We start from the raw sequence: 27,987 nt of genomic DNA on the forward strand, positions 1-27,987 counted from the left end.
ATGAACAGAGCAAAGCACATTCATCCGGCGCCGACAGAGAAGGATGCCTCGCTTCGCGTTCTTAGGAAACTATGCAGTATTTTGTTACAAGCATTTCGCTACACTCACATTAACACCTGCTAACAATGTGTATGTGACCAATAAAATTTCCTTGATGAAAACCTGCCCCAGAGAGCTCAGATCCTCAGATTAGGGCGAAGGTTCACCTTCCAACAGGACATTGACCCTAAGCACACAGCCAAGACAATGCGGGAGTGACTTCGGGACAATTCTCTGAATGTCTTTGAGTGGCCCACCAGAGCCCGGACTTAAAACCAATCAAACATCTCTGGAAAGACATGTAAATTGCAGCGACGCTCCCCGTCCAACCTCAGAGAACTTGAGAGGATCTGCAGAGAAGAGTAGGAGAAACTTCCCAAATACAGGTGTGTCAAGCTTGTAGTGTCATACCCATGAAGACTCAAGGCTGTAATCGCTGCCAAAGGTTCTTCAACAAAGTACTGAGTAAAGGGTCTGAATACTTATGTAAATGTGTTATTTAATTTTTTAATTTTTAATAACTGTGCAAACATTTCTAAAAACCTGTTTTTACTTTGTCATTATGGGGTATTGTGTATAGATTGATGAGGGGAATAAACATTTTAATCAATTTTAGAATATGGTTGTAATGTGACAAAATGTGGAGAAAGTCAATAGTACTGTATACTTTCCGAATGCAATGTATACACACATAGAGTGGGCTTGACGCTCTGCTGCCTTCTAAATATACCATCTAATCAAACCAAGAGAAATAGCAGAAAGAAATAAGCAAATGAACAGCAATCTTACTAATAGAGGTGTTAAATGTCACAGCTATTTTAAAAATAGATAGTCACGTGCCACATCAAGTCTTTCTTCACACTATCAGCTTGTATAAAATATATATCAACATGGAGACACACTAGCATACAGTACACAAGCCAGAGGTGCAATTAAAGGTCCAAAGTTTCCAAAAACAGGTAGTTCTCAACAGGTGTTTTATGTTATTACAGTAATTGTTTAACCGACAAAGTTATGAGGTTTCTATTGCCCTCAGAAAGTGTGCTTTATATATTACGGTGACGATTAGGTCTCTCTTATGGCCCATTGCCTTGTGATTCCAGGGAAGACAGTCATTTTACCCCCAACATATTACAGTAACTGCATAAACCCACAGTATGTCTGATCTACCAAGAAAAAGTGGTGGGGAGTTCTGGCTTCGGGAGGGGAGGTCCACCTGGGACAGCCCCAGGTAAGTAGGTGGACTGACACCCCTGTCTATCTCATCACTAGAGAGACTACAGAGGCCCAGTAGGAACATATGAGGAGGAGGACATTGTGGGGAGAGCCACAGGATGAGCAACTATGTGGGTTTTCTGCTGCGTCAATTATACCTTGTTGTCCCCAACCTCCCACAAGTTCTCCTTCTCTCTTATGTGTATGCTGTGTTTGTTATATCTAGGTTATATGTCATGTTCCTTCTCAAATTTCCCTAATTCATTCAGTGACTAAAAACATGCTCCGTCACTAGGCCGAAACCCGCTCCTGTAGTGAATGTTCTATGTCATCCCCAGCTACGGTGTCAGACTGTACCTTGGTTATCAACCATGTGTTTTACAGTTAGTTGTTGTACCCTGCTCAATGCCTGTGGGTCTTCAAGTAGATCAGTGCAGTACGGTTACCTATATTGCTAGATTAGTTGGCACACAGGCTTGAAACAAGTCCGTATCGTACTGTTGGCATGTGCACACACATCTTGAAATATGGAACAATAATTATATACCTGCTCTACATACAACATATGATCAATAATCTTGTTGATAAGATCAGTATTGGAGATGATTTGATGCCCCTTATCGTACTCTGTCATTGATTAATAGGCCTAGTATAAGTGATTTATTCCTATCAATTAAAGCTCTCACTCGGCGCTCTGCAGTATAACAGCATCCATATGGTGACCTCTTCTTCATCTTCTTAGTCTGGACCTGTATTCTTACTGGCATGTCATGCAATAACACACTGTAACTCAAGCTTTATTTGTGTTTAGTCTACCCATCAGACATCAGTCCTTTATCTTAATTCTTTCTGGAAACTTCCTCTAGACCAAAAAGGAAAAAAATCCCAAGACTCACAAGATTCACAAGACATTTTCTCTTTCTATAAATCCTGATGTACGGTTTAGGTATAGGGGAAATGCACGGCAGGAACTTCCCCGGCTGTACTGTAAATCAAATGACAAATGACATTCCCTTTGTAGCTTCCCAAAATATAAGGGTTAGAGGACAAATAAATCTGCCTGTTTCTCCCAAGCCCAAAATAGGGCTAGACACATAGTTGTAACGTGAACTGTTCTGATCTGGGCTGAACTTTGTTCAGCTAGGAAGAAGTGAGGGAGGAGAGAGTCTGTCAGAATGATCAACAGTGCAGCGAGGGTCGGAATTCCCCTTTATCTAGTGTCTGGAATCTTTCTCTGGCACACAGCACATGACTGTTTGAGTTTCAGAGAAAGAAAAACAGATAAATACAGTCATTCTAAAAATATATTCGGGAAAGAAACACGCCTACTTTCATATTTAGCATCATGACATTATTCCACATTACACCACATTAGCCCATTTTGATGTAGAACCTACAATATTTTGGTTTGAGACTGCTTTTCAACTGTTATGTCCTTAGGCAGAATTGAATTAGAGCCTAATAAACGTTACAGCCTTTAGGGATTTCCAATCACATCCACAATACAAACAATAAACAATGGGTAGCATTCAGACATGAGACCATCCACTTAACAGCCTCTTTCATAGTCAGTAACAGTGCTTCACCTGAAATAGTGCTTGAATGCATCTCAAATGGCATCCTCAGTTCTGGAATGTGTCCCAAATGGCATCCTAAGCACTACTTTTGACCAGAGCCCTATGGCCCTGGTCAAAAGTAGTGCACTATATGGGGAATAGGGTGCCATTTGAGATGCAAATCAGACCTCTGGAGACATAATATCTGATGGTGAATGTCAGTCACATTTCTACATTTCACAAGACTGTAGCTGCCAGAGATAAGTAAGTATTGCAAATAATAATGCAGGCTTTCTGCAAGAAACAATTCAATAATTCAATAACATATCTACAGAGCGCAGATGGAAGGAAAAGAGGCCAACAAGTGCTCAGCATATGTGGGAACTCCTTCAAGACTGTTGGAAAAGCATTCCTCATGAAGCTGTTGAGAGAGAGTGTGCAAAGCTGTCATCAAGGCAAAGGGTGGCTACTTTGAAGAATCACAATTATAAAATCTATTTATTTGTTTATTTCATAGTTTTGATGTCTTCACTATTATTCTACAATGTAGAAAAAATGAAAAAAATAAAGAAGAAGCCTTCAATGAGTAGGTGTGTCCAAACTTTTGACTGGTTCTGTATATTTAAGATATTATATAAAATAAATGTTGTGGGTGTGCAGTTGCTTGTGGAGATCAATGAACTATCAGCTTACATCCTCTTTACCAGGTGCATAGGAAGTCATGTACTGACAGCAGAAGTCATGCTTATGACCAGCACCCACGTAAAACAAAGCAACACAACAACAGAGTCTGAGGGATGCATTTGGTGCAGTACTTTCCATCATATGTTGCAGTGCTTTCCATCAGCTCTGCAACACCTCACTTTTATTGGCAGTTGAAGGTGAATGCAGTAGACACTCATAAATACATATACAGATGAAAGCCATTTTAGTGTTGATATCATTTCAACCTAATGCATTGTTTTACTGTAGCCTACTTTGGTTGGGAAATGAGCAAGCATCACAGATCATAAATTAGGACAGATCTTCAGCCAGATCATAAATTAGGACAGATCTTCAGACAGATCATACCTGAAGTCAGATCATCAGGCAGATCATATATGAAGACAGATCATCAGGCAGATCATACATGAAGACAGATCATCAGATAGATCATACATGAAGACATAAGACAGATCATAAATTAAGACAGATCTTCAGACAGATCATAAATGAAGACAGATCTTCAGGCAGATCATAAATGAAGACAGATCAGCAGGCAGATCATACAGCCATCCTCTAACTCTGTTTGAAAGTGTACTGTACAGTATGTCATTTTGTCAGCATACACTATATCTCTGAGTCTAGACCTATCCCACTGGGCACATCATCTCATTTCAACGTGGATAATTAGGTAATATTTGGTTAGGATGTTGATCATTGAGATTACAACCTATATTCACCCACTCAAAAAGATAGCCAAAAGTTAGTTGAATTTCCAATGTGTTATCACTTTCCTTCAACCATCTAAAAGCACAACCAATTTCCAACGGAAAAACAATGTCTGATTTTTGGTTTAGTTGTCACCCAAATGACTATCACTTCGCTTACGACCATTTAAAAGCACAATAAAGTTCAAATGGGAAATACAATATCAGATATTTTGTTTATTTATACAACAGTTCAATGTGTTATCACTGTTCTTCATCTAATAGCACAACCAGATGACCTGGATTGCAGTTGAGATTACAATCAAAGTACATGGTGCAAGTGATCAATGCAGTTCGATATTCTACACAGATTATTACAGCAATAGTGAAGATCTCCACAGACCTGCGACAACCTATGCATGCTATCTTGAACATGCACGCTTTATATGATTACATAAGAAGAAATGTATGGATACAGTAATCTCAATATGTGGCCATGGATGTGTTACTCATTTTAAGGTTGAATGCTACATTAGTTTGTAAAATGTCCTTAACTTTCCGCTATTTATTGTATTACAAAATAAATATTCAATTGTGTTTGATTGACAATGCAACCAAATATCAACATTTAAAGGGGATGTTCAGTATCTGCTGCTTGGATAGTTCCATCTAAGCCACTCGCTTAATGCTATTCTTGAACTTTTATTTGAGGTTGAGTTGGAGACATGAATGTAACATTTTAATTTGTTAACTTGTCGACAAGTTAGTAGGCTATTTATTGCATTTCAAAAGTGATATTGAATTGTGTTTGATTGTCAACACCCAAATATCAACATTTGAGGGAGATGTATCTTCTGACTGAATAGTTCCATCTGTGCCACTGACTTAGTCTGGCTTTAATTCTAGTTTGTCTACAAATTAATAATTGATATGTTGGATTCACCTCTTCATCTCAACCAACAATATAAGTTAAAAAATAGGAATAAATCACCCTTTGCCTTGAAAATGCCCTTTTAATAAAGTTTGATATATTTATATTCTTTAACTTAGATTTTTGGTTGAGATGGAGGCTTGAATTGAGCATATCAATTATTCATTTGTAGATCAACTGGAAGTAAAGGCAGACTAAGTCAGTGGCACAGATGAAACTATCCAAGCAGAAGATGGAAACACAATTCAACATCACTAAATATGACATTTTAATTCAACCAGAGCTTGAAACCCTAGACCTATTGTATCTCTATTTTTAGTTGAATTCTGGGTTGAATTAAAACAATGGCTTTTTATGACTTTGCAAATGCTATGCAGGCCTAAATAGCATCATTGATGATATATGAGTGATAAAGTATGGTCACATTTAATTTGATCTGTTAAACCTACCCTTTGAAATTACTTCGATAACCAACAGTGAATGTGTTTAGCTAGGCAGGGATTGGTTTAAACCCTGAATGGGAGACCAAAGGGTAGCTCAAATCAAATCAAAGTTTATTTGTCTTGTGCGCTCAATACAACAGGTGTAGACCTTACAGTGAAATGCTTACTTACAGGCTCTAACCAATAGTGCAAAAAAGGTATTTGGTGAACAATAGGTAGGTAAAGAAATAAAACAACAGTAAAAAGACAGACTATATACAGTAGCGAGGCTATAATAGTAGCGATAGTAGTAACACAATGCAGATAGCCTGGTTAGCCAACCTGTGCGGGAGCACTGGTTGGTCGGCCCAATTGAGGTAGTCTGTACATGAATGTATAGTTAAAGTGACTATGCATATATGAGAAACAGAGAGTAGCAGCAGGGTAAAAAGAGGGTTTGGGGGGGGGGGCACACAATGCAAATAGTCCGTGTAGCCATTTGATTACCTGTTCAGGAGTCTTATGGCTTGGGGGTAAAAACTGTTGAGAAGCCTTTTTGTCCTAGACTTGGCACTCCGGTACCACTTGCCAAGCGGTAGTAGAGATAACAGTCTATGACTGGGGTGGCTGGGGTCTTTGACAATTTTTAGGGCCTTCCTCTGACACCGCCTGGTGTTAAGGTCCTGGATGGCAGGCAGCTTAGCCCCAGTAATGTACTGGGCCTTACGCACTACCCTCTGTAGTGCCTTGCGGTCAGAGGCCTAGCAGTTGCCTTACCAGGCAGTGATGCAACAAGTCAGGATGCTCTCGATGTTGCAGCTGTAGAACCTTTTGAGGGTCTCAGGACCCATGCCAAATCGTTTTAGTTTCCTGAGGGGGAATAGGCTTTGTCGTACCCTCTTCACTACTGTCTTGGTGTGTTTGGACCATTCTAATTTGTTGTTGATGTGGACACCAAGGAACTTGAAGCTCTCTACCTGCTCCACTACAGCCCCGTCGATGAGAATGGGGGCGTGCTCTGTCCTCCTTTTCGTGTAGTCCACAATCATCTCCTTAGTCTTGGTTACGTTGAGGGATAGGTTGTTATTCTGGCACCACCCGTCCAGGTCTCTGACTTCCTCCCTATAGGTTGCCTCTTCGTTGTCGGTGATGAGGCCTACCACTGTTGTGTCGTCTGCAACCTTAATGATGGTGTTGGAGTTGTGCCTGGCCATGCAGTCGTGGGTGAACAGGGAGTACAGGAGGGGACTGAGCACGCACCCCTGGGGATCTCCAGTGTTGAGGATCAGTGTGGCAGATGTGTTGCTACCTACCCTCACCACCTGGGGGCAGCCTGTCAGGATCCAGTTGCAGAGGGAGGTGTTTAGTCCCAGGATCTTTAGCTTAGTGATGAGCTTTGAGGTTACTATGGTGTAAAAAGACACTGAGCTGTTGTCAATGGATTGCATTCTCACATAAGTGTTCCTTTTGTCAGGGTGGGAAAGGGCAGTGTGGAGTGCAATAGAGATTGTGTCATCTGTGGATCTGTTTGGGCAGTATGCAAATTGGAGTGGGTCTAGGGTTTCTGGGATAATGGTGGTGATGTGAGCCATTACGAACCCTTTAAAGCTCTTCATGGCTACGGATGTGAGTGCTACAGGTCTGTAGTCATTTAGGCAGTTTTCCTTTGTGTTATTGGGCACAGGGACTACGGTGGTCTGCTTGAAAACAGACTTAATCAGGGACATGTTTAAAATGTCAGTGAAGACACCTGCCAGTTGGTCAGCACATGCCCAGAGCACACATCTGGCCCCGCGAATGTTGACCTGTTTAAAGGTCTTACTCACGTCGGCCACGGAGAGCGTGATCACACAGTCGCCTGGAACAGCGTGCATAGGAGTGATTTAACTTAGCTGGTAGGCTTGTGTCACTGGGCAGCTCGTGGCTGGGCTTCCCTTTGTAGTCTGTAATAGTTTGCAAGCCCTGCCACATAAGACAAGCGTCAGAGCCAGCATAGTATGACTTCCTGTATTGACACTTTGCCTTTTAATTTATTTTACTAGGCAAGTCAGTTACTAGGCAAATTCTTAATTTCAATGACAGTGACAGCCTAGGAACAGCCTAGGAACAGGGGCAGGAATCAGGAATCAGGAGGATAGAGTTGCGGTCGGATTTACCAAATGGAGGGCGAGGGAGAGCTTTGTACTTTTCGTGGCTGTTTATTTACCACCACAGACAGATGCTGGCACTAAGACCGCACTCAGTCAGCTGTATAAGGAAATAAGCAAATAGGAAACCACTCACCCGGAGACGGCGCTCCTAGTGGCCAGAGACTTTAATGCAGGGAAACTTAAATCACTTCTACCAAATTTCCATCAACATGTTAAATGTGCAACCAGAGTACAGGTGATCTAGAATTTTTTCCCTCTGGTTGCACATTTAACATGTTGATGGAAATTTGGTAGAAGTGATTTAAGTTTCCCTGCATTAAAGTCTCTGGCCACTAGGAGCGCCGTCTCCGGGTGAGTGGTTTCCTATTTGCTTATTTCCTTATACAGCTGACTGAGTGCGGTCTTAGTGCCAGCATCTGTCTGTGGTGGTAAATAAACAGCCACGAAAAGTATAGCTGAAAACTATCTAGGCAAGTAGTGTGGCCTGCAATTTATCACAATATACTCCACTTCAGGCGAGCAAAATCTAGAGACTTCCTTAGATTTCGTGCACCAGCTGTTGTTTACAAATGTCTTACCGGAGTGTGCTGTTCTATCTGTAGATAGATCAATTCTCCAGTAGGAGGTGCTGCCCAGCCTATATATTTTTTCTGGTCGTGGATATAAGGTTGAAGATCTGATGTTGTTTTAAAGGTACAAATTCAACATATTTTATACAAAGTTTGTCTATGTTGAAATTTGATTACCATGATGACATAATCCTGGGGTTGAAATTTCACCCTCAAAATGACTTTTTTCAAATCCAATGTATTTTCCTTGTTGATTCCATATCACAACATACGTAAAAAATTAAGTTGAAACAGCATTAATTCAAACAGTTTGTGCCCAGGAGGATATTTGTTTATCAGGGAGAACACCACTTTGAATGATTTTCTCCCTGATAAGAGAGACAATAAGACTTTCTGAAACAGTGTGTCCACACCCTTGAATAATGTGGAGACACCTTGTCTGACATACTGATCTAATCCCCTAATGTCTTTGGCAAATGCTGCTGCTGACACATCAAAATACACAGTCAAAAAATGGAGGGGTAGAGTTTAAACCGTGCCTTGAATGCTCTACACACCATGAAGACAAGAATGGATAATGCAGATAGTCAGTCAAAGCAAGGGATTATTTGTATTTGTATGTATTATGGATCCCCATTAGCTGCTGCTTTTGTCCCCTACTCTTCCTGGGGTCCAGCAAAATTAAGGCAGTTAATACAATTTTAAAAACATTACAATACATTCACAACACACTGTGTGCCCTCAGGCCCCTACTGCACCACTATCACATATCTAAAGTACTAAATCCCTGTGTATGTGTGTGTATGTATGTGTGTGTGTGTGTGTGTGTGTGTGTGTGCGCGTGTGTGCGCGTGCGCGTGCGTGCGTGCGTGCGTGCGTGCGTGTGTGTGTGTGTGTGTGTGTGTGTATGTGTCTGTGCCTATGTTTGTGTTGCTTCACAGTCCCCGCTGTTCCATAAGGTGTTTTTTTATCTGTTTTTTAAATCTAATTTTACTGCTTGCGTCAGTTACTTGATGTGGAATAGAGGTCCATGTAGTCATGGCTCTATGTAGTACTGTGTGCCTCCCATAGTCTGTTCTGGACTTGGGGACTGTGAAGAGACCTCTTGTGGCATGTCTTGTGGGGCATGCATGAGTGTCCGAGCTGTGTGCCAGTAGTTAGACAGACAGCTCGGTGCATTCAACATGTCAATACCGCTCATAAATAAAAGTATGCATATAATTAATATTAGCTCTCTGTGTACATCCAAGGACCAGCCGTGCTGCCCTGTTTTGAGCCAATTCAATTTTAGTGGACACCTGACCACGCGACTGAACAGTAGTCAAGGTGTGACAAAACTAGGGCCTGTAGGACCTGCCTTGTTGATAGTGTTGTTAAGAAGGCAGAACATCGCTTTATTATAGACAGACTTCTCCCCATCTCAGCTACTACTGCGTTAATATGTTTTGACCATGACAGTATACAATCTAGGAATACTCCAAGCAGTTTAGTCATCTCAACTTGCTCAATTTCCACATTATTTATTACAATTTTTTGTTGAGGTTTAGGGTTTAGTGAGTGTTTTGTTCCAAATACAATGCTTTTAGTTTTAGAAATATTTAAGACTAACTTATTCCTTGCCTCCCACTCTAAAACTAACTGCAGCGCTTTGTTGAGTGTTGCACTCATTTAATTCGCTGTAGTAGCTGACGTGTATAATGTTGAGCCATCCACATACATAGACACTCTGGCTTTACTCAAAGTCAGTGGCATGTCGTTAGTAAAAATGTTAAAAAGCTAGGGGCCTAACATGTGACAATAACGTGAATGTGGTCAATTTCACCCCGGCCATCTTGAGTGAGGTCTTTGAGAGTAGACAGCTCACTAGACCAGAATTGGGCTGCGTGCCAAATGGCACCCTATTCCCAACATAGGTCCTGGTCAAAAGTAGTGCACGATATAGGGAATATAGTGCCATTTGGGACACACACAGACTAGAGTTTCTCTGCTGACTCGTATGATAAATGAATGAGGTCATGCATTACCATTTCCCACCCTTACATGATGAACTCCATGCCTCCAGAAGAAATACACTATGTCGTTAAAAAAACATGGCCTCTATTAGTCTGCTGTGAGGAGAAAATGGCATTCCAAATCTTCCACTCTGACCTTCATCGCAATGGTGCTTATCAGCCTGCCCAACAGCAGCAGCACCTCTGTTCAGAGGAAGCTAGAGTCAGTCAGTCCCCCACCGCCCATCCACCCACTCAGTCAGTCAGTTCACTCAGACCACCTCCCAGCCACCCACACAAGCCCTGCCTTCATGAGGAAATCACCCACCGCCAACACCTCAATAGGCCCTGATCTGGCTGCCTCTCCCAGAACTGCCATGTGGCCGGGAAAACACAAGTTAATAATTAGGAACATTCTCCGACCCACAGACCTGAATTTCTGAATGCCTCTTTCCATATGTTTCACTTCCTGGTGAGGTGGTTTTCATAGTCAGTGGTGGAAAAAGTACCTAAATGTCATTCTTGAGTAAAAGTAAAGATACCATCATGGAAAATGTTTCAAGTAAAAGTGACAGTCACCCAGTAAAATACTATTTGAGTAAAAGTCTAAAAGTATATGGTTTTAAATATACTTAAGTATCAAAAGTTAAAGTAAATGCTATAAATAATTTTAAAGCACAAGTTTCTTGTTTTTTTAAATTTACGGATAGCCATGGGCACACGCCAACACTCAGACATTATTTAAAAATGAAGCATTTGTGTTTAGTTGAGTCCGCCATATCATAGGCAGTAGGTATGACCACGTGTTGGAACCCTGGACCATTTTACTCTCCTGCTAAGCATTCAAAATGTAACAATGACTTTTGGCTGTCAGGGAAAATATATGGTGGTAAAAGTATGTTATTATTACAATTACAGTAGAATTACAGTAGAAGTGAATGTTGTCAAAAAAAGAAATAGTAAATTACAGATACACGCACAAAATCATTTATGTAGTACTTTAAAGTATTTTTACTTAGTTACTTTAGACCATTGCCTTCCATTCTGTGGCTGCTGTCATACTAGGAAGCCATGCTAATCACTAGACAGGACTGAATAGTGATAGGAACGGAAGTAGAATAGTCCAATCAGAGGAGAAATGGAACATTCTAAAGAGTCACAGGTACAGGATCAGAGGAGACACTATCATCAGAGAGTAAAATTGTCGGTAACTTTTAATACTTTACATAAACACAAACCTCACTACTCTCTGTAACTTCTTGTAAGTCACTCTGGATGGTAGCGTCTGGTAAACGACTAAAAAGTAGAAATGTAAATGGGAGTGGGGTGCTAGGATTTACTCTGTTTTTCTGATGAGTAACAGAGAGAAGGATGTAAGGAAGGAAAGGCAGAGCACATCCTGCTGTGGGCTTCCAGAGTGACGTTACTCTCCCTGTGTGATTCAGTCCTCGTGGGCTGCTAGAGTCGTTAATGGTACATCTATGACATCAGTCAGTCAATCCCAGGTCGACTTAGAACAAATTGATTGCAGGCACATGAGCTGAGCAGGGTTCACATAAAGGGAAACATGGAAATAACTAGGATGTGAGACAGTGTAGAGAAAACAGTTCTATAAACAACAAAATTGCAATTTAATCCCTGCTCAAGAGCATTTCATTATATTATATAATGGTAAATAAATACAAGGGAGGGCACAAATGTCATGTAAAAAATGATGTGTTTTCACATATAAATCAGCTGGAATACTGACCAACATTCCAACCAACATTTCCCTAAATAAAATAAAATGTATAGGCTCAGTCTCTGAAACAAATAAAAATGCTACATCAAGTCTCTGTTTTAATAAGGAAACTGTGTATTTTCCCTCCAATGAAAGTAAATGTTTAATCCAGTTAGAAATCCCAAAAAATTTGCAAAAATCATAACAAATTAAATAAGGATTAATATTACCAGTTCAGTTGCACTGTTCAGTATTTGAGAGCGTCTCACTTGTAGCACATGAGGAAAACTAGGCCTTTAAATGATCAACTGGGTGTGTTCAGTTTGCTTCAACGCTTGCTACATTATGTAACGGTTTGTACTGAACGACACGTTTCCCCTAAACGATTTGCACCGTACTTCAACAGTCTTTGAGGTATGTTTGCTCCCGTTTGGTAGGTGTGGCTAGATCAATATGGGTGTGACCATCTGAAATTTCAAAACTCGTGCAGGACACCATATGGTAACTAGCTTCTAGGCTAATACAATCACACCGTTTTTCAACTGGTTGTTCAGTACAGTTACTCTCAGTTACTCTTCCTGTCTCTTAAAATGTTGCTTATTAACCCAGAACTAAAATCTCACGTAATTTGGTCAGATGATTGATACCATTTATGGTTACATAGTCTTCCCACGAGAGAACAGTTTCTAATAAACGTTCATAGTCCAATGATTCTTCTATTTAACCTTTATCTGACCAGGTTGGTCAGTTCTGAACTATGTCGTTGTCAGTTGACTACATCTCTTCTACAAAGTTATACATTTTGGGACACATGCAAATACATCCAATGAACTCACATTTAGAATAATGCATTTAGCATTCAAATGATCCTCCCTGAACATACAATAAGTAGCATGCCATGATTATACAAAAGCATATTGGCACATACTGGTACTGTATGAAAGGAATGATGAGAAGTTGGAACATTAAGCTTTGAAGCAGCTTTGAAAAAGATGCTGTGTTCTCCTTAGGGAAATATTTGAGTGTTTCATTCTTTTTCTTTTTTTTTTATTTACCAGAAAGAGACTCTCCACCAAAACTGAGTGGCACTCCAAAGAAATCCTTCAGCTTGCTGCAGAAAGGTCAAAACTGAGACAAGGATTTACAATCCCTGATAACAAAGTGTGCCCCTAGCTCTCTGTTTTGTCTCTTCATGCTTACTGTGCATGAATCACCAAAATGATGTGATTATGTTTTAAACACAGAGAGCATTGGGTAAAGGGATGTATGTCTTTTCAGTTACAAAATACAGGATGCAACCATCCAATCACTGTGGGTTGTCAACACATTTTAATGGTGCCTATTGTATACTTTAGAGGTCACATAGAAGCCATGATTAAATTAGATGAAATATGCATCATCTTGACTCAATATTAATAATTCAAGGCAACAGAATCCTAGAGTTTGATAATGGATAAAAACAGTAAGTAGGTTTGGCTGACATTACAGTTGTTCTTCAACCTCAGTTCTGAAGAGTCACAAGGGTCTAATGATCACCTATTGTTACTAAAACTGTGGACTGGCTGGTATTTCTATGCCATGTCAGGTTTTAGCATCCTTTGGCCAATAGGCCATAGAAATTATAGAAATGAATAGAAGGCATTCCTGAAGTGGTTGGAGTCAATACATTTTCCCTCCCACTCCATCACATAGATAAAATAAAAATAAAAATATTTTTAATCTAGACAAAAGCAAATAAAACCCGACCTTGCAAGGTCTTCAAAGTCTGACAGAAAAGTTCCCTTAGCTATAGTATATAAACATATTTTCCATTCAAAGGAGAAGTCAAGTCATCAACCTCTCTCCGCTCCTCTTTGTTGTTCAACATCAAAGTTATTGATCCCTATCAGCTTCAACAGAACAGACATGAAAGCGAGCAGAAACCCTCCGTTTCCATCTGAAGATGATACTGCAAGACCTTGGAAATCCCTGAGTCATCCCTTCAGAAGCCCTCAGAACTATTCTGCAGCCCTGAAAATAGGGAGGTACAGTATATGTCTGGTACAGTACAGTACATGCGACCGTGAGGAGATAACATTGTTAATTAGCCAAGTTAATTATATGGTCCTCTGCTCATCAGTGCTTCTGCCCTTCTTCTCTTCCTCTGATGTAACAATGTTAAATGCCTAGAAACTGAACAGACGGACATCAGAATTACTCTCATGGATGCTTTGGGGGTATTTTTGGTTCGAGTAAAACAATTACCCTCCTTAAAAACTAAGAGGGATTCTCATTTGTACTAATGCATTACTCTGAATGCCCTGAAATTAAAAGCTAAAGTGACATTGCAATTAAGCATTTGGAATAGCACATTTAGCTTGAGTAAGGCAGGCGTAAACCCACTCTCTCTCCCAATGGGTGACAGATGCCTTTTGATGACCACCCGCTGGTGCCCCAGTTTCGCTGCTGGATGTTGCGAGTGTGCTGAGTGGCGCAGAGGTCTAAGGCTCTCAGTGCAAGAGGTGTCACTACAGTCCCGGATTCGATTCCAGGGTGTATCCCATCCGGCATAATTGGGAGTCCCATAGGGCGGCGCACAATTGGCCCAGCGTCGTCTGGGTTTGGCCATACTTTTTTTAATGCAATCAAGTGAGAGATACTCTGGAGTTAGCTAGATCCCCAGTCCACATCATACACACTCTCTTCCATGGGTTTCTGTGGCTGCGTTTACACAGGCATCCCAATTCTAATTCCCCCCCACACTAATTCGTTTTTTGACCAATCACATGTGATCTTTTCACAACAGCTCTTTTTCAGAGCTAATCTGATTCGTCAAAATACCAATTAGTGGAAGAAAAAAAGTGTATAAACGCAGCCTGTTACTCAGATGTATAACCTGGCCATTCTTGCCTACCCAAATGATCTTAGGCTGCATTTACACAGGCAGCACAATTCTGATCTTTATTTCACATTGGTGATGCAGTTCAGAGGTATAGTGGTTCCTGGGAGCATGGGGGTAATGGAGTCTTATGAGTGAAGATGTGGGAAAGAAAATGGTATGTTTTAAATTGGTTTGTGAATGTGTTCCTAGGCCAGAGTGAAAGGCCATCCTGAAAAGGTGACCCTGCGAAACCATTCTTTAGTTTATTAAATCTTTGATAAATGCCTTTGTTGTCTGCCTCTACTTCACCCTGGTTGCTTAACCCATATCCTAAAGAACCTGTAAATTTTTCACCTCATGACACATGCACATTTCGGCTGTGTTTACACAGGCAGACCAATCCTGATCTTTTGCCAGATTTTTGGCAAAAGAGCTGATCTGATTGGTCAAGACCAATTAGTGGGAAAATATCCAAATTGGGCTGCCTGTGTGAAAGCAGATTTTTATGCTTTATAAATACAAAGGGAAGGTCATCTGTTAATCATGCATGAATCTCAAAACGAAATAGTCCAATGTAAATAGTGTCTCCAACACCAAAGCTATAGAAACTCAGCAATGAAATACCCTCATGATGGATCCTGTTCACTATTCCAGTTATTGACGATGTCATATTCATCCATTCGTATATGTAACTCTTAATCGAATGATTCCAAAGACAGCAAACACAGACACCATTGATTCAGAGGGTCACTCCTTTTAGGTTAAATAAAATGATTTGCCATGACAACAGCAGAGGACGTGGAAGTAAGTCACCCACTGGGCAAAAACCAGTTGCTTACGTGTCATTTAAAACAATGTATCTATGTGATGACTTTGAATCAACGTGGAAATCAACTGAATCAACTGGATTTGCAGAAGACATCAAGGTAAGAGGATTTCGTATTATTTTCACCAAATTTCTACCGAAATTCAATGACATGGTAAAATATTTTGTTGCTTTCACAAGTTTATCATCATAGTCTCTCAGGTGAATTTCAAAGGTAAAGTCACAATAATATTACTGTCGTTATTGGTTGTAGCGGGCTAGTGACAGTAAGTCCATTCGTTGTTTTTAGGGTGGGTGTGGTATATATGCCACCAGCTACATGGTTGACTCATTTGAAGAGAAGTGGAGGGTAGTAGCTACTGCACAGAATGATTGTATATAGTGACACACATGCAACATAACTTGTTTTTCAAGTGAACATCATTTCCCTGTCATGTTTTGTTTAAAAAGCGAATTCTCACCTGCTATTGTATGCATGTTTCTTACATACTGTACTTAGCTTTGAAGAGGCTATTTAAAGCCACTGTTGAATAGGAGAAATTGGACTGAATGACAGCATTTTACACATCATGCTGATAGGAATTCATGGCGGTTTTAGCCAATGGGATGAAACTAGCAGAGTTAAAGTAATCCAAACTACTTGTGTGGATTATGGAAATTGAGAAAGAACTCGTGACAAGGTTTTCGTGTCCGATTTACATTTTATCTAAAGACCATTTTCAAGCTCCACGTGGGAGACTTTACTAATACCATAGACAAGTCTTAGGGCAGCACTGTGAAATCAATAGTTCAAGACAGATTGATTCCTCTGGCACAGAATAGTGATGTAAATTCATGTGATGAAATGAATGCACCAGCATCTTTGTACAGTACAGCTCCCTTGACTTTCAGGTCTGGCTTGATATAACCCAGCAGCCCCCGGCCCAGTTTAACCAGCAAGCCACAGAACCATGGGGGTCCGGGAGTGCCACCCACCCTATACTTTTCTGCTCTTTTGCACACCAACATTCCTACTTGCACATCTGCTCATCTATCACTCGTGTTAATTTACTAAACTAATTACGTTACTGTGGCCTATTTATTGCCCTCACACACTGTATATAAACTTTGACTGTACGCTCGTTTATTCCATGTAACAGTCACACTGCTTTGCTTCATCTTGGCCAGGTCGCAGTTGTAAATTACTTGTTCAACTGACCTACCTGGTAAAAGAAAAGTCCTCATCCAGGAGCCAGCAACCGCAACTACCCTTTTATGCAGGGACTCGATCACCCTGACAAACTTTTTGGCGGTTGGCTTCAGGGCAGTCTGGACAGCTTCTTGGTTGCCTCTCCATTAGCCTGTCCAGGAGATCCAGCTAGAGAACACCTGGAAGACCAGGGAAGGGCCATCTTTTTAAAGCCAGTAAGGTCCAGAAGCTTGTGCAAGCCACGCTGGATAATTAACTGGACAGACTCCGGCAGCCATCTTGTCAGACAGTGAAAAGTCAGTGTCTTGCACGGTACATGCTGGTGCATCAGGTCGTGGGGCAGAACAGGAGACAGGACCCATGGGTGGCCAGTTGCCGTCTGTGGGACTCGCAGCCTGATGACTTTGCAGTTGCCATATTCCAAAACCCCTCATTTGTTCCTTGGTCCAATAGGTTTATCTTGCGTGAGTAAAGGCACTGAGTGACAACCATTCTAGTTCACCTGGAAGAATGCTGGTATTTTCCTAGTTCCTAGGGCCAGAAAATCAATTCTAATGTATGGCCAACACTTGTTTGTGGATCAATTTGTTTTTGCGATTTGTATATCACCAACACCATTGGCAAATCTTATGCTCTTGAATAGACATTTTGCTCATGGGGGGGGGAAAAAAAGCAACCATTTAGCTGTAGTTTCAGATTAAAGTCAAGCAAATTGTCAAATAATTCAGAAAGGCCAATGTTATTTCCATAAACTTTATTTTACGCCAATATAGCACAAAGGTGATCATATTGAACATTTCCCATGTGTCAAGACCATACAATTACACAATAAATAAATGTATAAATAAAATAAATACAGGACATTATTGTGCACAAAAATAAAGATTCTGAAGCAGATGCTTTCAAAACATTGGATTTTACAAGACATTACCTGGAAGTTGTATAATACTTGCACTCAGGAATCACAGTTTAAGGATCCAACTCTGGGTAGAGACGGCAATGTAAACCAAAGGATGGTACAGTATGATAAACACAATACTTATTTTTTATTACATACTGATATTACAGGGTTATATACCATTTTATCAAAAGCTTATACCAGGTAGTGACACTAGTGCTATTCAGACATTTGAAGTTAACCAATTCCAAGTAAAAAAAGTACTTGCCTCCGTAGACCATCTCATGCCACCACATCCACATTCAAAAAGGGCTGTTATTGCACAATACAGGCAGACATCCCTCAAAGGCACTTGATCCCCTTTGTCAAACAATGCAATGTAGCGCAGCCTTTTTCAACTGAACACTAAAAATCCATATTACCCAGTTAAGGTAAAAAAATAACCTTCTGGTATCTATAGCTAAAAACTAGTGGTAAAATTACTGCAAATCCAAAGAAAGTGAAAGTTGTCACACCCATTGCCCTCCGTATGCTGTTGTGTACCAATTAGTGAAGTGTGATTATCATAAAAAAGGCAAGCGATGTCAAAGCATAAAAAAAGCGAAGACGAACTTCAGTTGACATTGGGGGGGGGGGGGGTCACTTGGCAGCTTGTGATCCCACTGCCATTTCAGAATCAGGTCTGAGCATGAGCTGAGAGAACAGGGTCAGGTTTGTGTGCATGAAGTGAATCAAGCCAGTAGTGTGATACTGTAGTCAGAATATAGGTTCATTCAAAAACAAACAAGGGCACCATAGTCCAAAGAGGCCAGACACTAGCCTAAGATTGGGGAGGACTCCCTGAATGAACAGAGCCTCCTGGTCATTTGCTCCCAGTGGGAACAGAAAGCAGCAGGTTGGTTGAGACTTGTGGATGGCGCCCAGAGTCATGGCCCTGGGGGGTGAAGTTTTCCCTAGGTACAGAGCCACGATCAGCATCCCCTCCCCCAATCCTAACCATTAGCGGGGGGGGGGGGGGATTCAGCGTCTCAGGGTAACATCACCTTACTTGAGCTGTGGGTCCATTATGAATCTCCGTGATGTTGGAGCAGCTGGACCACGTAGCGCATGCGGTGCCTCAGCTCGGCAGAACAGCCCATTTCTGACAGCATGCTCAGGAGGTATGTGTAGGAGACGCGTTCGCGGCTGATGTAGGTCAGTAGGTAAGAGTCGGAGGACTTGCACAGGATGATCTTGGTGTGGTCTGTGTAGAAATTCACCTGGGGAGGAGGAAGTTAAATAAAGTCACGGGGCATAATTACAGTGCTAAGCTACCACAAGAGGGTTTTGGAACTAAGATCGTGCTCTAAAAACAGCATTATATCTACCGGTTGTGACAGTGTGGCTGTAAGGCCTTACCTGCAGGGTACCGTTGTTGAAGAGCATCACCAGAGCATGGTCGGTCTTCACCCACTGCAGAAGGAGTGGCGGCTGGGAGGGAGGCTGGTCTTCACAGTGGAGATCGCCACCCTGGAAGAGACAAGAAACTTGTTACATTACAATCCCATTTAGATCATAAAACTACAGTGGCTTGGGAAAGAACTCACCCCCTGGCATTTATCCTATTTTGCTGCTTTACAACCTGGAATTAAAGTTGATTTTTGGGAGTTTGTAACATTTGATTTACACATGCCTACCAGTTTGAAGGTGCAAAACATTTACATTGTCAAGGAAAAACTGCTCCAGCTCCTTCAAGTTGGATGGGTTCTGCTGGTGTACAGTTCTCTTTATGTCAAAACACAGATTCTCAATTGGATTAAGGTTTGGGCTTTGACAAGGCCATTCCAAGACATGTATTTCCCCTTAAATAACTTATTGCTTTAACAGTATGCTTAGGGTCATTGTCCTGATGGAAGGTGAACCTCCATCCCAGTCTCAAATGTCTGGAAGACTGAAACAGGTTTCCCTCAAGAATTTCCCTGTATTTAGCGCCATCCATCATTCCTTCAATTCTGACCAGTTTCCTAGTCCCTGCCAATGAAAAACGTCCCCACAGCATGATGCTGCCACCACCATTCTTCACTGTTGTGATGGTGTTCTTGAGGGTTTGCACCAGACATGCCAAAAGCTACATTTTAGTCTTGTCCCACATACCTTTTTTGCAAACAAAACATGTTCCTTTTGTCTTTCAATGGAAGTTCTGGCCACTCTTCTGTAAAGCCCAGCTCTGTGGAGTGTACAGGGGGGCTGAGTCACTGGCTTACTGGGGCTCTTTCATACCGTCCCTAGGAGGGGTGCGTCACTTGAGTGGGTTGAGTCACTGATGTGATCTTCCTGTCTGGGTTGGCGCCCCCCCTTGGGTTGTGCCATGGCGGAGATCTTTGTGGGCTTTACTCAGCCTCAGGATGGTAAGTTGGTGGTTGAAGATATCCCTCGTGGTGTGGGGGCTGTGCTTTGGCAAAGTGTGTGGGGTTATATCCTTCCTGTTTGGCCCTGTCTGGGTGTGTCCTCGGATGGGGCCACAGTGTCTCCTGACCCCTCCCGTCTCAGCCTCCAGTATTTATGCTGCAGTAGTTTACGTGTCTGGGGGCTAGGGTCAGTTTGTTATATCTGGAGTACTTCCTGTCTTATTCAGTGTCCTGTGTGAATTTAATTCTCTTTCTTTCGCTCTCTCGGAGGACCTGAGCCCTAGGACCATGCCTCAGGACTACCTGGCATGATGACTCCTTGCTGTCCCCAGTCCACCTGGCCGTGCTGCTGCTCCAGTTTCAACTGTTCTGCCTTATTGGACCATGCTGGTAATTTATGAACATTTGAACATCTTGGCCATTTTCTGATATAATCTCCACCCGGCACAGCCAGAAGAGGACTGGCCACCCCACATAGCCTGGTTCCTCTCTAGGTTTCTTCCTAGGTTTTGGCCTTTCTAGAGAGTTTTCTAGCCACCGTGCTTCTACACCTGCATTGCTTGCGGTTTGGGGTTTTAGGCTGGGTTTCTGTACAGCACTTTGAGATATCAGCTGATGTACGAAGGGCTATATAAATCAATTTGATTTGTACGGCTTAGTGGTCCTATGGACAGATACTCAAATCTCTGTGGAGCTTTGCAGCTCCTTCAGGGTTATCTTTGGTCTCATTGATGCCTCCGATTAATGCCCTCCTTGCCTGGTCCATGAGTTTGTGGGCAGCCCTCTTGGCAGGTTTGTTGTGGTGCCATATTAAAAAAATACGGATTTAGTCGTGCTCCGTGGGATTTTCAAAGTTTAGGTTATTTTTCTATAACCCAACCCTTATCTGTACTTCTCCACAACTTTGTCCCTGACCTGTTGAGAGCTCCTTGGTCTTCATGGTGACGCTTGCTTTGTGGTGCCCCTTGCAGACTCTGGGGCCTTTCAGAACAGGTGTATATATACACTGAGATCATGTGACGGAGCATGTGACCCTTAAATCAAGTCCACCTGTGTGCAATCTAACTAATACAATTTCTGAAGGTAGTTGTTTCCACCAGATCTTAATAGGTGAATACATATGCACACCACTTCTGTTTTTATTTTAAACAAGTTCATTTTTTCATTTCACTTGACCAATTTGGACTATTATTTTGTCCGTTAAATGAAATCCAATACAAATGTATTTTATAGACTTATTGTAATGCAACAAAATAGGAAAAGCAGAGGGGGTGAATACTTTTGCAAGGCACTGTACACCCTGATTAGTCATGCCCTGATAAGGTGGTTAATAGAGAACCTTCAATGCCTCACCTCCATGAGGTTCTGTTCCATGTAGTTGGCCATCAGCTCCACGATCTGCTTCTGACTGCAGAGCTGCTCTGGTAAAGCACTGGCCTGGAAGGTGAAGTGTTTGTTGTTGGTCAAGCAGTAGTGCACAGTCCTGTGGGGGAAGACAACGGAGATGCATTAAACGAGACAAGGGTTTGAGACATTGAAAAGGCTACAATAAACCAGCAGAACACAGGTTGGCAAATCAATAAACTAAGGCTAATAACTGCTTGAATATAATTTATCAAGTTGAAAAGGACTCTTACTTGCGTTGATCACAGAGACTCAAGTGTGTCCCCTCATTGAAAAGCACACCAATGTTTTGATTGGAGAGCTGGTAGCCAAAGCCATATTTGTTGGAATAATCAACCCACTTTGTGACCCAGATAAAGGATTTGGGCCTGGAAAGACATGGCGGGTTTCTTGTAGCTGGAGAGGAAGACTCATTTAGAAATTTCTCAGTAAAAGAAGATTTCAGTATAATCAACTTTTTAAAATGCCATTTGAAGTATTGTACTAGAATAGCTTGCGGAGAGGCTTAAAGCTCACCTGCAGGCATGGCAGACAAACAGCTGTTGAGGACCTTCATGGCCGACTCAGCTATAGACGCAGGGGTAAGGCCATCTTCACACGCTTGAGAGAGGGGAGGGTGAAGTTTAGTTGAAATCCCCACCAACAGTGTGACAGTCTGGCAAACTGATTCAACCACTTAAATATAATCCATGTAGATTAAAAAGCTGTCTCGGCTATACATATGGAAGAGATCATGATCTGTTAGTGGTCCATTATTGGCACATCACCACATTTAAAGCATCACGTTCAGCAATTGAGGTTCATCAAACTGAAGCCGAGTAGTGACTTACGCTCTGTGCTGCTGGCCACCGTGCCTTTAAAGGAGCGTGATGCAGCAGACTTCCTGGACTCCTCCTCAGCTGGTGTATCCAGCAGACCAGAGCTGACTTGCTGGCCTACCGTGGGAGGGGGAGCCTGAAAGAGGAAACATCTGTCATGAGCAGTTGTCCTTCCTTACAAAGAATGGCACATGAGCCAAATGCAGTTTGTTGTATTGAATGACCGCTACAGACGCCAGGAGGCTGGGAGAACTATGATTTACAGAGTGCATATGCAATTGCATTTTGTTCCACAGGCCTGATTCACAAACCTTTTAAAATCAAGCCATCACCCACAATCTCCCCATAGATTGTCTGGCTGAAATGGGATTCTGCTAAGTACAGTACAACACTATTCTGAGACATTCACTACTATGGCTGCCCTCTGACAGTCCCTTGATGGTCTAGGTCTCTTGCTTCATCTCAGCTAACAGGCAACACTGCTGCATTGTTTGAAAGTAATTAACCTTAAGTCTAGCCGGAACTATAGAAAAGTTTAGCTTATGCTAAAAATAATCCATCCTTCAAAATACATACCTCATCGGTGCAAACTGTTTTGTAACTCATCTGGCGACTGATGGAGCATTTGACGATGCCTGACACAAGTCTGGAGATGCTCTCTCGCTCTTCACAATGGTTCTTCTCCACTATAAAACCAAACGTGTTAAATTATACCCTGATTCAAGAGTTAATCCTGGGGTTAAACTGCAGCCTTTTGAAGGTCAGTCATGACTTGCCACAAAGCTTACCTTTGGATTTTCTCTTGCCAAAGAGACTCTTGGCCATCTTTGTGAAAAACCTCTTGGCAGGGCTGGGCGGGTTGAGCTCTGGCACTGTCACACAGCTGCTGGGAGGCAGTTTATCCGGGGTGAAAGCCTGAAAAAAAAAGGTTTCGGTCGGGGAAACTGCAAGGTCGGCAATTCAAGCAACCACTTAGCGCAATTAATAATGCCATCCTCTCGAGTCACTAGTCAGTGGGCACGTGCTGTTATTCCTAGTGTGGCTCTAGAAAGTACACTTCATATCCAAGGCTCAGCCCTCCAATTGTACCCAAATTGCATCTAAAGATGAAGCATAATGCAATTGGAATGTCATTCAAAATACAAGTACAAATCAAGGCATTGGAGGGGGATAAAAATATAATCCAATAAGTAAAAAGCTTTGGGAATTGGTGCTGTAAAGTCATACCTAATTCCAGGGCATTGGCCACATACCTTGGTGAAGAATTGGTGGTTCAGGATTTGGTCTAGTGTGAGGCGGTCACTGGGGTCCTTCTGCAAAATGCCAGAGATGAGCTTCTGAGCCGCAGGAGACAGGGTCGAGGGCAGGTTGTATTTTACCTCCTTGATACACTTGTATGTCTCCTTCAGGTCAAGGGTTTCAAAGGGAGGGTTCCCGCACATCAGTGTGTACCTGGTTGAAGCAAATCAAAATATTAAGTCTCCGGCTTAATATTTTAATGGTCTACCTCATCACCCTTAAACTAGAGGTCGACCGATTAAGATTTTTCAATGCTAATACCGATTATTGGAGGACCAAAAAAAGCAGATGATTAATAGGCCAATTTTTAAAATTTGTAATAATGACAATTACAATACTGAATGAACACTTATTTTAACTTATTAATAAAATCAATTAAGCCTCAAATAAATGAAACATGTTCAATTTGGTTTAACGCAAAAACTAAGTTGGAGAAGAAAGTGAAAGTACAATATGTGCCATGTAAGAAAGCTAACTTTTAAGTTCCTTGCTCAGAACATGAGAACATATGAAAGCTGGTGGTTCCTTTTAACATGAGTCTTCAATACTCCCAAGTAAGAAGTTAGGTTGTAGTTATTATAGGACTATTCCTCTAAAACATTTTTATTTCATATACCTTTGACTATTGGATGTTCTTATAGACTCTTTATTGCCAGTGTAACAGTACAGCTTCCGTCCCCCTCCTCGCTCCTCCCCGAGCTCGAACCAGGAACACAACGACAACAGCCACCCTCGAAGCAGCATTACCCATGCAGAGCGAAGGGAACAACTACTCCAAGTCTCAGAGTGACATTTGAAACGCTATTAGCGCGCACCACGCTAACTGGCTAGCCATTTCACATCAGTTACACCAGCCTAATCTCAGGAGTTGATAGGCTTGAAGTCATAAACAGAGCAATGCTTGACGCAAAACGAAGAGCTGTTGGCAAACCGCACGAAAGTGCTGTTTGAATGAATGCTTACGAGCCTGCTGCTGCCTACCATCGCTCAGTCAGACTGCATTAACAAATCATAGACTTAGTTATAACACAGAAATATGAGCCCTTTGGTCATTAATATGGTCGAATCCAGAAACTCGAAAACAAGACGTTAATTCTTTCAGTGAAATACGGAACCGTTACGCATTTTATCTAAGGCGTGGCATCCATTCATCTAAATATTCCTGTTACACTGCACAAACTTCAATGTTGTCATAATTATGTAAAATTCTGGCAAATTAGGTGGCCAAAACTGTTGCATATACACTGACTGCATGCAATGAATGCAAGAGTAGTGACACAATTTCACCTGGTTAATGTTGCCTGCTAACCTGGATTTCTTTTAGCTAAATATGCAGGTTTAAAAATATATACCTCTGTGTATTAATTTTAAGGCATTGGTGTTCATGGTTAGGTACACATTGGAGCAACGATACGCAGCGCATCGATTATATGCAATGCAGGACACGCTAGAAAACTAGTAATATCAACCACGTGTAGTTAACTAGAGATTATGATTGATTGTTTTTTATAAGATAAATGTAATGCTAGCTAGCAACTTACCTTGGCTTACTGCATTCCCGTAAAAGGCAGGCTCCTCGTGGAGTGCCATGAGAGGCATGTGGTTAGAGCGTTGGACTAGTTAACTGTAAGGTTGCAAGATTGAATCCCGAGCTGACAAGGTGAAAATCTGTCGTTCTGCCCCTGAAAGAGGCAGTTAACCGACCGCTCCTAGGCCATTGACAATAAGAATGTGTTCTTAACTGATTTGCCTAGTTAAATAAAGATTAAATAAATGTGTTAAGGGGGAGGCCAAATCCGTGTTTTGAAAACTTGAAATCGGCCCTAATTAATCGGCCATACCGATTATTCGGTCGACCTCTACTGTAAACCATTTGTATACACTCAATTGTGTATATAATTTACATTCAAGGCCTAAGTAGGAGCTGTAGCACCATAGAGCGAAGTGTGACAAGTACGCACTTAGTCAAATACAATGGACACCAAAGGACAAACATTCCAAGTATATACTTACATTACACAACCTAGTGACCAGACGTCAGACTCTGTTCCATGGCCCTGCCTGTTCAACACCTCGGGGGCAAGGTAGTTTGGCGTTCCACAGATTGTTCTGAGGAGAAACCATTTGCATTAGAGCCGTTGTTCACCTCGGATTGGCTATGAAGGAAACCTGAATATTCACCAAAGGAATGGGACACATTCCACCAGATGACTTACTTCTTCCTCTGCTCGACTGTTTCCAACTTCGCAGCAAGCCCAAAGTCTCCCAAACGCAACTCCATGTTCTCATTCACAAAGAAATTGCCTGCAAGGGCAACATTTGTCAAGTCAGTTTTCCCAGGCCTCCCACAAGGAGTAGTTTGAAGTGCTTTGATATAAAAGTACAACCAAATAATGAAATTCAAAACATGCCATTGAGATTTTCAAACTGTCTGAACTGAATGAGAGTTCAGAGAGTACCACCATTGTGGTAAAATAATCCAAACGATACATCTTATTCCACAAATCACCCTACACACCTAATTTGAGATCCCTGTGAAGGATGCCTCTGTTGTGAAGGTACTTCAGCCCAGATATGATCTGCCGGAGGTAGTACCGCACTTCTGGGTCTGTCAGTGTGTGTCTTGCTTTCCAAATGTGTGCCAGGGACTACAAAGACAAGGTCAGAGTGCTGTCAGTACCCAGTGAACACCCTTCAGAATGTCTGCACAAGCTGTACCACCACAGACCAAAGCAAGCGCACAGCTCACCTTTCTACTGCAGAGCTCAAGGAAAATATAGATGTTGTCTTGGTCTTCGAAGTGATGGGAGAACTTCACCACATGTTTGTGATGTAGGGTTTTGTGAAGTTCGATTTCATTTGTTATCTGTCAGAAGAGTAATAAAACAGGCACCCAAAATATCAGTAGGAATAAAGACAAATCATTTTTGGAAAGGAGTTAAGTCTGCAGATGATTGACAATGAAATGTGTCCTTACCTTATCCCTCTGATGAGGTTTTGACACCCTGCTCTGTGGTATCACCTTCACAGCATACATTTTGTTGCTGGAAAGGTCTGTCATTTCATAGCATCGTGCAAAGCCACCCTTTGAAGTAAAACACACTACAAATCAGTATCGGCCATAATCTGAACCATAAAAATAGCTGTTTACAGCGACATGTCTTTCCATGCATTTCATTTGTTTATAATGAAATGCAATTCGAATTAGGATAATGCGACTGCAGCATTTTAACAAAAAAAAAATCCTCCTCATGCGGCAGCAGACAGGCGAAGATTTTTTGACACCGCGCTGTGTTGATACATTGTATCATGATACAAGATGCATTTGGAATATGTACATTTTATCAACTAATTAATTATCAGTGACACGTCCGGCGTTACATCGCATCATTACAACTGGCAAAAGAACGTTAACTATCCTCATGATGGACGGCTTATTTTTTATTTTTTTTATAAAGCGGCTGGGATGACCAATGACCTCAAAATAAAGTCAGAAGAGAACATCTCGATAGCCTAGATTATACCTCGCTACTAACCCAGCTAGAGAATTAATGAAGCTGGAAGAGAGTTTGTCATAGCCCGCACGTGGTCATCATTCCGCAATGAAACAATCACATTTGAGTGTAACGTGTAGCCAGCCCTGGCTTGCAGAACATGCGAACCAACCGGGAATAAATCATGCCAATGAATGAAAGTTGCCACGTTGGAACACTGACGCAGCAATAGCCAATCTCGTCATACTACCATCAAGCCACATTGTCAACAGAACCGTGTCTAAATACTTGATTTGTGTGCGATACATAGCAGCACATGGATCAAATTGATATAATAATATACCTTTCCCAGAAGCTTTCCTTTGCTGTAAGATTTTCCTGTCTTGGAATCAGTCACCACCTGGGCGAGATCTGGTTTGATTTGTTCCGATTTGGTCTTGTTCGGTTTAGTAGGAATAATAACTTGGCCATGTTCTGGACAAGGTTTGAATAGATCCGGATTCATCGTGAGACATGAAGTACGCTGAGAGGTGGTAAAACACGCAGTATTCATTCATCCAAAAATAGATATTCTCCAACAATCCTCAGATTTAACAATTTATCCTTTTAGCTGTGTTGTATCCTGAACTCCAACTCGTATACATCTGACATGCCCGGCTGAAAATTCCCAGCTATATAAACTGTCCCTGACGTCACAGAAGTGGGCGGGTGAATAGGTGCCTCATTCCTAAAATGAACCAACCATATTTGCTCGAAATACTTCTCAATCAAAGCTGATTGAAACAATAAATGTGATTTTTATGTGTGTGT

General features: G+C 41.6%; 1 protein-coding gene across 1 annotated transcript; it reads right to left on the reverse strand.

Moving 5' to 3' along the window:
• Nucleotides 1-17,817: 17,817 nt before the first annotated feature.
• On the reverse strand, nucleotides 17,818-27,987 carry plk3 (polo-like kinase 3 (Drosophila)). Its single transcript, XM_031807065.1, has 15 exons — nucleotides 27,521-27,987; nucleotides 26,661-26,768; nucleotides 26,433-26,549; nucleotides 26,202-26,331; nucleotides 25,900-25,987; nucleotides 25,697-25,792; nucleotides 23,638-23,836; nucleotides 23,173-23,299; nucleotides 22,961-23,070; nucleotides 22,397-22,520; nucleotides 22,083-22,166; nucleotides 21,800-21,962; nucleotides 21,516-21,645; nucleotides 19,174-19,284; nucleotides 17,818-19,034 (listed from the first exon to the last, which is right to left on the reverse strand). Exons 1-15 carry the CDS (start codon nucleotides 27,728-27,730, stop codon nucleotides 18,840-18,842), a joined length of 1,992 nt encoding a protein of 663 aa, XP_031662925.1. The 5' UTR covers nucleotides 27,731-27,987; the 3' UTR covers nucleotides 17,818-18,839.

The sequence above is a fragment of the Oncorhynchus kisutch genome, linkage group LG27 (genome assembly GCF_002021735.2).
Source record: "Oncorhynchus kisutch isolate 150728-3 linkage group LG27, Okis_V2, whole genome shotgun sequence".
Taxonomy (NCBI): domain Eukaryota; kingdom Metazoa; phylum Chordata; class Actinopteri; order Salmoniformes; family Salmonidae; genus Oncorhynchus; species Oncorhynchus kisutch.

Bases quoted from the DNA above. Each gene is read 5' to 3' on its own strand.
- plk3 (XM_031807065.1), bottom strand. From the start codon at position 27,730: ATGAATACTGCGTGTTTTACCACCTCTCAGCGTACTTCATGTCTCACG. The intron at 23,837-25,696 runs GTAAGTATATAC...TGCTTCAACCAG, and splicing joins TGGTCACTAGGTTGTGTAAT to GTACACACTGATGTGCGGGA. The intron at 22,167-22,396 runs GTAAGTCACTAC...CCCTCTCTCAAG, and splicing joins GGTGGCCAGCAGCACAGAGC to CGTGTGAAGATGGCCTTACC.